The sequence below is a fragment of the Protomyctophum bolini genome (genome assembly GCF_963924005.1).
Source record: "Protomyctophum bolini genome assembly, chromosome: 6".
Lineage (NCBI taxonomy): Eukaryota > Metazoa > Chordata > Actinopteri > Myctophiformes > Myctophidae > Protomyctophum > Protomyctophum bolini.
Window position 1 is genome coordinate 14,996,322 of NC_137867.1, and position 14,690 is coordinate 15,011,011.

Below are 14,690 nucleotides of genomic sequence, written 5' to 3' on the forward strand. Positions count from 1 at the left end.
TTATGGATGATTCAGTGCCAGTTTGTGGGTGTCGGGAAGAGTCGAGCAGATGATGCCTGATGCAAAGGGCAGTCACACAGATGATACCTGATCCAAAGGCAAGAGTCACGCAGATGATACCTGATGAAAGGGACTGGTCAGATGTGTGCAGGACAAGACAAAGACAAACACTGAAAAGACCTGTGGACAAGCTATGTCTCATCTGTGAGACGGACACTTATGTTTATTGTTTTAACGGCTTAGGTATGTGTGTGAATGTAATAGCGTGCAGCGGCATAGGTATGTGGCTAATCGTGGGTGGAGTGGCACCATGTCTAGCAAGGCAAGGCATATGTATGTGACGTCATGTGGGTGAATGTCATTGCTCGTAACGGCTATCAAAATCAAAACACAGTGGCTTGCAACATTGTATACAGTTAATATGGCACTTGACACAGTTTTAATTATGACGATTACAAGGAAGGACAGAACAAAGACAAAATATTAATGTTGACAGTGCAAGAAGCTGTTTTACACATTAACACAATAAATAAACTTATCAGAAAACTAAAGAAACAATGCTACATTTTTCTTTACAAGATTCACTTCTTGGATATTTGGCACTTAAGTGACAAAAAATACAACCCAAAAGGCATTTTAAGTGTCCTTTAACAATTAACAGTGTAGCGTAGGTAGCTTTTGCATAAAACTAAACACATTAAACATGAATACAATAATGTCTACGTAATCTTGGCCTATAAGTAAGTAGTAGCCATGGGGCCCATAGGGCAGGAGCCTATCTCCTGTTTCTGTAGTGTGCGGCAGCTTGAAGTACTAAGTACACCCCCTGGACATGACGCTAGTATGTCGCATTTGGCCTATGGTCCCTACATAAATATCTTTTTCTGGGCTTTAAATAAGCTTACAAAACATAGGCCTAAACCATTTTACAAGGAAAACAGCATGGGTTGTTAATCTAATCTGTAAGTGCTTTTATGAACAAAATATGACTCACTATGTATATGCTCATACGGTAGTCTGATTCCTGGTCCCTGAACTTTTAAGCCTAATTAATGCTTGCATTGTATGACCTTGTTATCATACGAAATAACTGATTATCTACCGAAAGAAATCGTGTTTTCCAGTTGAAAACCAGTTACCTTGGATGGGGGAAAAGGACATTCGAAGTATAAATGATCATTTAAGTAATTGTAAGCAAAGTACTACAGACATTGACAACCTGGGAAGCAAAAATAGACATTTACAAAGACAAATGATTGGGAGCACAAGCATAAAAAAATATTTGCCAAGACAGATGTTTGGACACAAAGACATAATGGTGTGTGTGGTAACACAACAAAAATATAAGAGTGGTCAGTGAAGGCACATATTTTCTGCAAATGTCTGCTGATTATATAGTTAATTAAAGACTGATTAAAGACTAGTCCCACCCACCCACCCACCCACACCCACCCACACCCACACACACACACACACACACACACACACACACACACACACACACACACACACACACACACACACACACACACATTAATGTGTTGGCTCATACAAAGAACACCAGTGGCAGGCACAGAGTCTGATAAGAAAGGAACCAATCTCTTCAACAGGAATGTTTTTACACTTAATTTACAACTTGGGTTTTAACTGTGAACGGTGTTTGGTTAGCAGAACTTTGCCATAGGAAGCCACTACATGTTTCCAAGATACTAAGGAACACATAGTATGTTACATTTAATTGAGACGAGTTATATTACACCTGTTTAGCTCAGAATATATGGTGGATCAGTATTAGCCCTGTAGAAATGGGAAACTGCACCCTCTGTGTACGTCAGGAAAATATGCGTGCACTGCACACACACACAAACACACAGACAGACAGACAGACAGACAGACAGACAGACAGACAGACAGACAGACAGACAGACAGACAGACAGACAGACAGACAGAGGCGCGGCTTGAGGTGAAATATTCTCAGTCCAGTTCTAAGGCAGTACGCGTTTCTCACTCCTCCACTAAAGTACTCAGGAAGACACTTTCAGAGATACACAATGTTCTCTTCTCCTCCGTCCTCCCCATTCTGTCCTTCCAGAGAGAGGTATGCCTGTGGAGTAAGAAGAGGGTCGAGGGAGGCGGAGGTGGGGTAGTCCTCATACAGCCCCAGGTCTGTGATCCCCGACCTCCACCTTTCCGAAGGGGGACTGAAGTCTGCTAGAAGGAGACAGAATACCGCTACGTTTATTATACGAGTGGTCCTCAAAGTTTTCTTTTCAAGGACGCCATCTTTAGCATGCATTAGGCCACCGAACTGGTCAATTTGGTTCTATTTGTACACTCCCAGAGTTACAGACCTGTAACACCTCATCTACACAGGCAAGGAGCGAGCCTAGCATAGCCTGAACCAATCAAATAACCAATAAGTAGTATAGCGTGTAGATCTCAACCAATAAAAGTGATTGGGGCCTTGCTAAAATAAAGACTGCTATACTATAGGATGGGTGGAGGATGGCGCTGGACGGCACGTTGTCGCTCATGGTACGTGAGGACAGTCATGTATTCAAATGATATTTCATCGTTCGCTTGGTTGCAACGCTGGCAGTGTGGATGAGGTGAAAGTGTTGGTTCCCAACTATCAATCATTGATAGATGGGGACTCCCTGCAACCCCGTTAAGGACCCCTGTGGGTTAACCAGACCCCACTGTGAGGACCACTTCATGGCTTGACGAATAGCCAATCTAGAAGCTTATGTGTTGCACCAATAATTTTGACCAATAACAGAGTCGTTAATGGACATCAAAGGAAAGCTTAAACTCGTAACCACGTGAGGTATGTATACTTAGGTCACATTCACACCAGAGAGCTTTGCTGCGATTAAAACGAATCCTGCTGCGCATTTTCAGAAAGTGCGCTTCGTTTGGCAGGTGTGAAGGCTCATTCGAATCCTAATGCGCAGCAAAGAACCGCATTTTACTTCGCCCAAAAACGGGGGTTTCGCTTCGCTTCCAATCACACTTGACTACGATTCGGTGCAGGTGTGAATGCAATCCGCAGTAAATAAAGGAAATGAAGCAAAGAATGTGGCGGGTGAGGAGCTGAACACAGTTGGAGACGGAGAAGGCATATTTTACGCAGCGCAAAGATGTCCCGTTACTGTGGATAGACGACGTGGTCGAATGAGGAGACTGTCTGAAGCCCTGATCGAAATGAGGACGTGTACATTAATCAATTGCTTAAGAAAACACATAAAAACACTGCAGTGTAGCCTATTATAGCCTACAGAATATTCTGTCTGTCTGTCTGTGCGTGCCGTAAACATGCAGTGCTGTCACTGTGTGGGGACTGGGGAGTTATATCAGTGCACTCATGCAGCGCTGTGCCTCCATGCCCAAAAGAACAGTGTGTGGCTGCTTGCGTAGAGAGAGAGAGAGAAAGAGAGAGAGAGAGGGGGGGTCCCCCAGACGGCACGACACATGCACGTTATGAGTGTAATTTTATTACCATAGATTTCACTGTGTAGGCTAGTTTATGAATGGAACACATTGATAAAGGTCCCCCCCTGCTGCGTTTCCAATTGCTGCGAATGACAGTGTGAAGGCAAACCGCAGCCAATTAAATATGCAAGAATCCCAAAATCCCCGCCCATATGCATTCGAGTCTACCGAAGTATTAGGTGAGAATGTGACCTTACTGTTAGTCCTCCGCTGCTGCGTGCCGAACCCACTGCTGAAGGAGTGAATGGGGGTGTTGACTGGACGGGGGAAGCCGTGGCTGCTGTTGAAGTGCGGGTATGCTAGACCAGCATCTGGGGGTGGCTTGACGTGAGCCTGGCTCAGCAGGGTGTTGAGGCTGTTATAGAGGCTGGAGCTCAGGCCAAGGTTGGGGTTGAGGCCGGGGCTGTGTGCTGGGCTGTCCTGGTTCTTCCTCGGCCCAGAGTTGAGACTCTGATGGTGCTGGTTGTTGTTGTGGTGGTGGTGAAGGTGATTCTGCTGCAAGGAGCGGAGCAGGGCGGCTTCATTCTCGTACACTGACCCGTCCAGGCTGCCTGATCGACTGTGACTGCTCACCTGTGAGGAGGACGTGCATAATGGGGACTTTTATCACTGCGCCGCCCAAACGCTACATTCTATCACCCATTAGATTCTCTCTATGGCTGTCTAACCTTCTGCTTCTTACCTGGTAACAGTCCATGGGTATCATAACGGGCAGGCTGCTTTGGCGATTGTGTCTCCAGGTCTGGAGTAGCCTCTGCTGGGCGTCAATCTTTTCCCGTTCCATGGCCACACCCCTCTGGCCATCCCTCAGCCTGTCTAGGTTCTGCTCGTACTCCAATAGCTGGGCTTCCAGCTCCTTGCGCTCGCAGCGCAGCCTCTCTGCCTCCAGGAGGCACTGTTGCTCACGCTGCTCCAGCAAACTCTCCTGTTCGCTCTGTGAGAACACAGAAGGTTTGCGGTCGGCCGTCTGGGATATACCAATACACCAATACCAATTTAAACCCGACATCCTTATGATAGGCACGTGTTTGTAAGTATAAGGTTGAATTGTAACTAATGCATTGTGTGCACATCCCATTGTTCAATTACGTATAAGGGCATAAGTGGATAAAACTCACAGGTGCTGTAATGCTATGTTACTGCGTACTATGTGGAGCCAATCAGCATCTGCGCGCTCAGGGCCCTGTAATTGACAGACACTGATTGGCTCTACCACTTTTTGGTTTCAGTAAAAGGCCACCCAGTGCTTGGGTGCCAGAGCGGTCTGCAGAACACGCATGATGATGTGAATTCACACGTCTGAGATGCTTAACCAGGCTAGCAAATTGTGAGTTCTATAAGTATACACTTGTTTTCTATTACTTTACCACATTTCAAACCCAAACACACGTATCCGAAGGCTCATAGGCAGGCCTTCCAAAGACTGAATTCAGATGATCAAATTAATGTATAATGAATGTTCATAGACAGTGTTTAATCTAAAGCCTACAAAAACTAATAGAATACGCACATCACTTGGTAGAGGTGCTGGGCTCAAAAGTAGTATCAAAAAAGAAAAAAGAACCTGCACACTCATCTGCTCCAAAAGTTGTACTTTATTGACAACGTTTCGAGCCAAGACTCTTCATCTGGTCAAACTCGAGATATCTGATATCTTACCTGTTGCTTGTCCCTGGCCAGACACTCTCTGTCCCAGCGCTGTTGCTCCTGTCTCAGCCTCACATGAAGCTTCTGCACCTCATCCACCTCTTCTCTCTTCCTCTCCAAACTCTTCTTCTCCACCTCGTCTCTCCGCCTGTCAAGACTCCTCGGCTTCTCATGATCCTGAATGATGAAGGACACAGACCTTAGTTTTACTTAAACAACCTATTTTAAGTACTTTGTTTAGAACAATCTGCTCCTTTTACCATAAAGAAAAAATCTGTATGCCGAAAATAGCTGATTTACAAGCTCAACGATTGGTTGCCACAGAATAGACGTATGAGCAAAGTTGTTAAACTCCCATCATTTTATCGAAGGAACTTGGTGGCTCGGTTTCATCCATGGTACTTTCCTTAATCAGGCAAATAATGGCTGTGTGTGAAGAATCATCATACAAGTAGCATCTAGACAATGATGTATCAGTCAGTGGACGTACTGGGTTGTTTTGGAGCGATACAGATGTGCGTAGCTGTGGTCGCTCTCCCTCCTGAAGCAGCAACTTGTGGATCTCATAAGAGCTGTCCTGCAGCGTCACAGCAGCCTGCACACAGCCAGAGGGACACACCTACTAAAGCACTGTTTCCCAAACTCTTTTAAGACCCAAAAGAGACATTTGGTGTCTCCTCTGGACCCAAACTTACAAAAGAAAATTATACAGATTATACAAATGCCTTCTAAACCAGTAGTTTTCACACTTTCAAGATTTTTCAAAAATCTAAAAGAAAATTGCAGCTGTACAGCGAGTGAAAGTAGCCTATCTACAAGCATACAACGCGTCACGATGCGACACATTGTGATCTGCTATTTTCACAATTTTTTACTTTTGGATGTGCATTTTAGAAGAGCGCCTTGAGTTTTCTGTGCTAAAAGGCCAAAGTGTTGATTGTGTCACACAGCAATAAAGCAATGTAATTTCTTACAAAAAAGGTTGTTTGTTCAACATTATTACGTTTGATGAAATAAATAACACACGTTTTCTGATTTATTTGTAAAGCTCAACCTCAAAAGGACTTTTACAATTTACAATGTAGGCATTTAGCAGACGCTTAATCCAGAGCGACTTACATTAAGCAAGAACAAAAGCATGGGAATACATCACATAAAAGCATTTATCATGAAACATGCGTAAGCTAAGAAAGTAACAGTGGAATATCTATATAATGAAACTATACATATAAACTATACATATATACTACTATGCTATACATATGTACTATGGCGTGCTATGACTATATACAATGCAATTCTAGTGCTGTCTACATAACATGCTATAAGTCTGTATCAAAATTAATGCTATCTAAGTCTAAAGAAATGCTATCTAAGGGGGTAGGGTAAGTGCTATGGGCCATGATGGAGTCTGAAAAGGTGGGTTTTCAGACTACGGCGGAAGATTTATCAGCCATCACATCCTATTCATCGGCCAATTAACCTTTCCCCTGTCCAATTTGTTTTCCATTTCTGAATTATCAGGGTGATAATTCAGAAGCAAACACTGATGTGCTCCTGCAGTCATTTCATGACAATATAATATAATAATATTCTTACCTGCAGACTGTAGAGGAGCTGAGTCAGACTCTGGACACTCTCTGCCACCTATGGGAGACACTGTGTTATTGCAAACACATAAGCAGCAACTCATAAGAACTGTACATTTGGGGAGTAAACTACATTAGGTGAACCTTCAAGTGTGTTCCGCTGGAGTCGCCTCTTCCCAGGTCTGTTGCAGAGGTCCACAGCAGGCCGTCTTGTCCTGTCCATTCACTGTCGGACACCAGAGAGGTGGAACTCACACTCAGCGTGCTCAGGTAGTCTGCTGCAGGAACGACGAGAGACCAAGAGAGAAACTAAATGTTGCTGGTACCCAGTGAACAAATTTAGCATCAGTTAAACAAAGAGTCTGTAACTCGGAGCGTACAAATGGAACCAAATGGCTGCGCGTTCCATTAATACATTCCCATCGTTGACAATGCAGATTTTAAATATATTATATTTTTTATATATATATTTGAAATATATCAGAATTGTGGTAAAACAAATGTAATGTATGTAATGTAGAATAGTTTCTGACGTTCAGACGGAGACTCGTGGATGCTGCCGTGGCTGTTGTAGCTGCACGTCTCTGGTCTTTGGACAGGAGAGCTCTGGCTCTGTGCAGAGCGGTCCTCCCATGCCTGCACAATGGAAATCAGCTTCTCCACTGCAGGGAGAGCAAGCGTCTATCTGTTAGGCTCCAAAAGAAGTTGTGCATTTGTCTGTGTGCTTTTTTACAACTCAACAAAAACAACATGCCTCTTCCTCACCCTCTCTCAGAGCAGCGGTGAGGAGCGTTGCGGACTGTCTCGGCGCCTCAGCGTCACTGTCAGGTGTCACCAGGAGGTGGCGCTGCTGCTGCGTCACAGAGTCTGATGAGCGGAGGCTCAACTGGGTGAGTTCAGCATACAGCTGCAGCTTTTCCTCCAGGCTGCTGCAGATACGCTGGTCCTGACCAAGCAGACACTCTGCACAAACACATCCACAACCAGTGTTAATCTGCTGGTCCTGAACAAGCAGACACTCTTCACAAACACACCACAAGTTACAACCAGTGTTAATCTGCTGGTCCTGACCAAGCAGACACTCTGCACAAACACACCACAACCAGTGTTAATCTGCTGGTCCTGACCTAGCAGACACTCTGCACAAACACATCCACAACCAGTGTTAATCTGCTGGTCCTGACCAAGCAGGCACTCTGCACAAACACACCACAAACCAGTTAATTTTGTCAACTAAAACTATGATGGAAAATTAAATAAGAAACTAAGCAATGATGACTAAAGCTATGGCATAACACTATGACAACTATTGACAATTTCGTCAAACAAAAAGTGTAAAATAAGCCATTACCAATGTCAATGTACACTTAAAACAGAAGAGGATATCCGAGCACTCAAAAATGTGGAGGTTGAATTAAAACAAATGTTAATGTTTTGACCGGTTAAAGGCTCATACATACTCCAGTTATCACCGTTTTAGGTGATAGCTTATCACCTAAAACGGTGATAAGAGTAGAGGCCATCATACTCGCGGTGATGTCCTTAAGGATGGACCCCGCCTCCCTGTGGTTTACCCAACTTCAAGACCAATCAGTGAACGGGGTGATAGCTCCAGAGTGAAAAGACTTGTCTGATAGTAAACGCAGAGAGGTGGGTCTGTGTCCGCGGTGATAGCTGATCATCACCGCGACTGACGTTATGGTGTAGTTTTCCAACCCTTTAAAAACTACACCACGGTGATAACCTATCACCAAAAACTGGAGTATGTATGAGCCTTTAGGAAACGGAATTATTTATTTTATATTCAGATATCCAAATGGAGGCATAACACATGAATCATTTTAGAAAATAGGGCTTAATGACCTTGGAACTTGTGTATCTTCTGGACTTTGAGCTCTGCTACCCGTCTGGCTTCTTCTGACTCTGCAATCCTCTCCTCCTCTTCAGGACAACTGACACACACAGACACAGACACGGATACACACATGGACACACACAGGGTCACATATTAACTAGCACATTAACTGTGCATGCACTTCATATGCTGGTGTCACACACGCGCATGCACACATACACACTTGTATATTACTATACTTCTCAGGACCTCAACATTTTAGGGCGTACATTTTTACCATTTCTTTCCATTTAAAGCCTAAGACAGCACTAAATCTGCGCTGTGACTTGAAGATCTGCTATTTTCTTTTTGCTAAATGCCTAATCCTAACCCCAACCCCAACCCTTTCCTAATTGTAATCCTGACTAAACCTTGTTTAATCATAACACAACCATATCTCTTGTGACGACCAGAAAAGAGATGTCAATTCTATTGCTCAAATGCAACTGCTATACCTTAGCAGAGGACCTTGTGAGGACATTTAGCCCTAATACACACACACACACACACACACACACACACACACACACACACACACACACACACACACACCTCTCTACAGCTTGTCGTATGTGTCTCATCCATGCGTTCCTCTCCTCCCTGGTGGACGTGTGCACTTCGTACATCTCTGGTCCCACAGAGGAGGCTGAGATGAGGAACATCCCTCTCTCCTCATTGGCTACCTCTCTAACGATCAGCTTCTGCAGTGGGATGACGGGGGGCTTCTGGTCCTGAAAGAGTTAAAACCTCATCAGGAGGACATTCTGAATTCGAACAGTCATTGAAGAACTACTACAATTTATATTTTTTACTTAAGTGATTAATAATGTATGTTTTGTATCAATAATCAAATGAGCAAACTGCAAAGTAACTACAGTAGTAACTAAAGCTTTAAAATAATTTCAGTGGAGCGAAAAGTACAGCATTTGTCTCTGAGACGCAGTGGAGTCGAGGTAGAACTGGAAATACTCAAGTAAAGTAAAAGCACCCCAAGAAGCACTTGAGTAAATGTACTTAGTTACTTTCCACTGCTGGAAAGAGTGAATTATCATTCACTCTTTCCAGCTCCCTCAGATCACTTCCTTCCGCAGAAGGACATTGTGAAAAGGAATTGATTGTGATCCTAAGACAGCCCATTTTTTCTCCAGCCTAAGACATACCACAGCAGCAAATATGAAGCGCTGGTCTTTCTCTTGCAGGAAAACCAAGACATCTGTGAGCAGCAGAGCCAAGGTGTCTGAAGGAAGAGTGAGGGGAGAAATGCAGAAAGGTTTCTATTAGACATAGTACATCTTGAATTCCCCTACAAAAGATACAAAATGTTTGTTTCCATACTGGCCTAGAATTGAGACCACTCAACTCCTCTACACTATCTCTCACTCCAGTGCCTTTTCACAAAGAGAAATTACAGAATTCTTCAAGACTTTCACCCACATTTCCATACTTTTAAGGGCTACAGGAATTCATAATGATCCCTACTTTCCACACCTGTGCAAGCACCCTGCTTTCAGCTGTCCAACACAACAGAAAAATATATGAAGAAAAAAATAAGAACACATGGGCGGCGGTGGATCAGGGGCAGAGTGGCTGGATGGTAACAGCAAGGCTACCAGTTTGAACCCAGCCTCCCCCAGAGTTAGTGTCGAAGTGTCCTTGAGCAAGATTCTGAACCCCGAATTGCTCCTGATGTGCTGGTTGGTGCCTTGCATGGTTTCCGCCGCCATCGGTGTATGAATGTGTGCGTGAATGGGTGAATGAAATGCACCTACGTAAAGCGCCTTTGATAAAGGCGCTATATAAATGCACCATTTACCATTTACACGAAGTGGGTTTCATCATGTCACACCTGAACCTGATTTATATTTAGTTGTATACTAGTGTCGTACACCACAAATAACCACAAATCTACAAGCTCACACATGAGTATAGGGTGGAAACTTGTAAGTCCAAAACAGTTTAAATGGCCCGGACCGGCCTAGAAGGTCCAGGCACCAAGGCTGGTTAGAGTCCCGATCACGACGACCATTGCGGTGTGTCTTTCGCCCATCTCTTTCCCAGTTTCCTGTCAACCTACTATATATCTATCAATAAAAGGCAAGCCCAAAAAATAAGCCCCCCCCTAAAAAAAAGCAGTTCAATCAACAGTATTGCATACAATAAAAATAAAAATAAAAACATAATAAAGTTGAAATATGAATATACATGCTTTCTGCCCGACAGCAATGATAGTAGGCAACAACACCCACCTTTCAGTCTGCCTGTGGCCGTCTTCCAGTAGACCAGGCCTTTGTGCTGCAAGACCCTGTGAGGGCTCCGCAGGTCCTGCTTGCGGAACACCTTGCCGTTCTTCAGCTTGGCCAGGCTCTTGTTCTCCAGACGGGCCAGCACCTCCTGCAGCTCCTGTCCCTTCTCGTACTCGCTGACACTCAGGTCCACTGCTGCGATGATGTCACGGACCTGCGCCAGGGCCTGTGACAAGTCACAGTGCTCCTGGCTGCCCTCTGCAAATTACAATGTAGGCCTTTTAGACAATCCAATCCTACCACTTACGAGAGATCGGAGTAAGCATGAACTCTAATAAACAAGGTAAAAAAACTCCACATAAATAGAATGCAGAGAAGAAATTAGTATACCAGGTAATAGTGAACCTAAAAACAACATGCTATCTATATTAAATTCTGTACATTTTAACTAGCATCTGACTAAATAACATTCTTAACCTTTGCGTACGAGAAAAACAAGATATTGCTCTGCAGCCCCATTTCCACCAATGGAAGCATACTAGAAATGTTATAGTGACCGCACACTTGACAGTTAGTTGTACAGTATGTCAGTACAGTGGACCTACTGGGAGTGTACTGTAATATCCTCTCAAGTAGTACTGGGTATTTGGTGATGCGCTGAGTGACCAGCAGGATGAACTCTGGCACCTCTCTCCGTCTGACCAGAGAGTTGTTGCTCTGTTGCTGTGAGGAACAATGGAGAGAGGGCGATAAGCCTGAATAACACCGGTGGTATATCGTGTGCATAAAATAGCTCACAACGAATCGCAGCAAATCGCTTTATGAGCTTGTCTGCCGGCTATTTTCCCGCACACATTTTTATTGTGAAAATACATGATCTACAAGCTTCTAACTCTTGCAATGAGCTATTACGGTAAATAACGCCTACAAACTGTGAAAAACTTCATAAATATCTCTATCATTTGAAAAAGTAAATCGCTAGGAGAATAATAATATAATAAGGTTTCAGCCCTTCTACACTCTGCTTGTTGAGCTCCTTATTGTTATTCATGTCCTCACTGTATTGCATTACTGCTATTATTTTAATGTTGTTTTACACCTTTGCTTTTCTTTTTTCGCTGCATTTCATGTCATGAAAGGTGCTATACAAATAAAGTTTTACTATTATTACTTACTTTGACAAACACCTGGAGCTTCTTGTTGTGTTGCTGCAGCTCTTTGAAGACGTTGACCGCCTCAGTGTGGTGGCTGCAGAACTCTCCATACACCTGCTTCATCTTCTCCGCACTTTCATCTGAGAACTGAGGTAGACCATGAGTGTGACTGTGTCCGTGTGTGTGTGTATGTGTGTGTGTGTGTGTGTGTGTGTGTGTCTTGTATAGGCCCAAGGCTCAACAATGTGACCATTCCACTCACATATGCGACCAAAAACAGATTAAATGAAAATAAATTGTATTTAGGAGAATGTGTGTGAATCAATACGACTGTTTTCAAGTACATAAGGTCATCCCCCCACCCATTTTACACAGGATACAATTAGTATCATGTGACTCCAATCTACACACACACACACACACACACACACACACACACACACACACACACACACACACACAGAGCCTTTGGGAGGGCCACATTCTCAAATAAATAAATCACAGTGAATCCCCAGTGAATGAGGGAATGGGGAGGGGTCCACTGACCCCAGGTTGGGGGGCCCCCTGATAAAAGGACATACAAAGTATTTGTGTGTGTACAACACGTGACAATATATATTTAGTTTATATATTTAGTTTATGCGAGGGTGCACGCAATCGATCCCGCGCGCACCAGCGCCAGCGCCACGGCCCGCCCACCTGCTGCAACAGGATGTCTCCGATGCGCTGGGCGACGTAATTGCGCGGGCTCTCGGGCTGCGCCGCGGCCTGCCGGCGGTCCTGCAGCGCGGCAAACAGGCTCCTGTGGAAGAGCAGCAGGGGGTCGAGGCAGGGGAAGATCCTGGCAACGCAGTCCCAGTCCAGCTGCACCTCCTCCAGCATGCCTCTCCTGAACACCTCGGACATGACGCTCAGCGTCTGGATGTGGTGCAGCTCCGTCTGCATCAGCTCTGCACAAAATACATGCAGGGGTGGAAAGTAACTAAGTACTGTACTTTTTTATTTTTTTATTTTTTACAATTTTAGTATTTGTGCTTTACTTGAGTATTTCCAATTTCCAATACTTTAACTTCTTCTCCACTACATCTCAAAGGCAAATATTATACTTTTACAAAACGTACATTAACCACTTCAGCCGGGGCAATATTATATAGATTTCTGACCGATGTCAGATGGGCAGGCCACGAACGCTGACAGACAGAGAGAGAGAGACAGAGAGAGAGAGCTCAACAGTGAGGGGAAGTATAGCGTGGTCTCTCACCATAAATGACATCTTGTCGTTTAACAGTGTGCTTGTCGTGTTGCCTACAGAACTCTGGGCTGACCGCCAGACTCCAGGACTCCGCCTCCAGTCCCAGCGGGACGGCCGATAGTTCGCACAGCAGGGGGGCGTCGACCACCTCTGCGGCTGCCATGTTTAAGCGTTACAATTAATGAATAAAAACACGGATGGCATTGCTAAGAACACAAACTCATTATGCAGTTACTGTCCAGTGACTATTAAGATACGATTGCAAAATGGTCACCTTCTGCAGTGTTGTGTGGAGGGTCGACAGAAGGGGGTGTAGCTGTGATCTGTGTTCCGTCTTCAGTCAAAGAGCTGCTGCCCCAGGCGCTCACGTCACTCTCACCGTCCACCCCTGCCACATCGCTCAGTCGTCTGCATAGAGAGACAAAACCCATTAGAATGGATCTGAACCAGGCGGCAAGGACGCTCGGCTGGATATGAAGCCAATAAGCAAGTGCTTCTCAGTTCTACTACAATGGGAATTTGACAGGACCTTTTTTATTACCATAGTAATCATTGTCATAAATACTATGCTTTCAGTCGCTAGTTTAAAGTCTTCTTTCAATGGACATGATATGTGTTTTTACATGATTGTCCCATTAATTTTAAAATGGATGATAGAGTAGGGTATGCTTCTAGGTCCTGAGGGAGACTGAATGCCCCCTGGGCCCCCCCTGAGGGAGACTGAATGCCCCCCGGGGCCCCCCTGAGGGAGACTGAATGCCCCCCGGGGCCCCCCTGAGGGAGACTGAATGCCCCCCGGGGCCCCCTGAGAGAGACTGAATGCCCCCCGGGCCCCCCCTGAGAGAGACTGAATGCCCCCCGGGCCCCCCTCTGAGGGAGACTGAATGCCCCCCGGGGCCCCCTGAGAGAGACTGAATGCCCCCCGGGCCCCCCCTGAGAGAGACTGAATGCCCCCCGGGCCCCCCCTGAGAGAGACTGAATGCCCCCCGGGGCCCCCTGAGAGAGACTGAATGCCCCCCGGGCCCCCCCTGAGAGAGACTGAATGCCCCCCGGGCCCCCCCTGAGAGAGACTGAATGCCCCCCGGGCCCCCCCTGAGAGAGACTGAATGCCCCCCGGGCCCCCCCTGAGGGAGAGACTGAATGCCCCCCGGGCCCCCCCTGAGGGAGACTGAATGCCCCCCGGGCCCCCCCTGAGGGAGACTGAATGCCCCCCGGGCCCCCCCTGAGAGAGACTGAATGCCCCCCGGGCCCCCCCTGAGAGAGACTGAATGCCCCCCGGGCCCCCCCTGAGAGAGACTGAATGCCCCCCGGGCCAGCGATCACTCCGTCAGCCTCTTGTTCGCTGTTGTTTTTTTAAACCGGGGCCGCCCATGCGCTTGCCCTGGCCCTGTCCCTTCCTGACGTACCCCTCCCCCCCG

The 14,690-nt window shown here is 45.7% G+C and overlaps 1 protein-coding gene across 8 annotated transcripts in view; it reads right to left on the reverse strand.

Moving 5' to 3' along the window:
- Nucleotides 1-248: 248 nt before the first annotated feature.
- Nucleotides 249-14,690, reverse strand: part of LOC308317657 (rho guanine nucleotide exchange factor 28-like) — a 62,645-nt gene continuing 48,203 nt past the window's right edge. For 5 of the 8 annotated variants that reach the window (XM_080766837.1, XM_080766835.1, XM_080766839.1 and 2 more), the window contains 18 exons: nt 13,547-13,680; nt 13,282-13,428; nt 12,720-12,970; nt 12,042-12,167; nt 11,472-11,589; nt 10,870-11,124; nt 9,784-9,860; nt 9,176-9,354; nt 8,593-8,681; nt 7,495-7,692; nt 7,263-7,391; nt 6,874-7,007; nt 6,740-6,787; nt 5,631-5,735; nt 5,153-5,317; nt 4,176-4,427; nt 3,691-4,066; nt 249-2,212 (listed from right to left, as the gene is read on the reverse strand). In XM_080766837.1, the coding sequence (XP_080622963.1) occupies nt 2,040-2,212; nt 3,691-4,066; nt 4,176-4,427; nt 5,153-5,317; nt 5,631-5,735; nt 6,740-6,787; nt 6,874-7,007; nt 7,263-7,391; nt 7,495-7,692; nt 8,593-8,681; nt 9,176-9,354; nt 9,784-9,860; nt 10,870-11,124; nt 11,472-11,589; nt 12,042-12,167; nt 12,720-12,970; nt 13,282-13,428; nt 13,547-13,680 (2,956 nt within the window). In that variant the 3' untranslated portion in view covers nt 249-2,039. The remainder of the gene's footprint in view (nt 2,213-3,690; nt 4,067-4,175; nt 4,428-5,152; nt 5,318-5,630; nt 5,736-6,739; nt 6,788-6,873; nt 7,008-7,262; nt 7,392-7,494; nt 7,693-8,592; nt 8,682-9,175; nt 9,355-9,783; nt 9,861-10,869; nt 11,125-11,471; nt 11,590-12,041; nt 12,168-12,719; nt 12,971-13,281; nt 13,429-13,546; nt 13,681-14,690) is intronic. The other 3 variants (XR_013964281.1, XM_080766836.1, XM_080766841.1) reach the window with 3 other exon arrangements.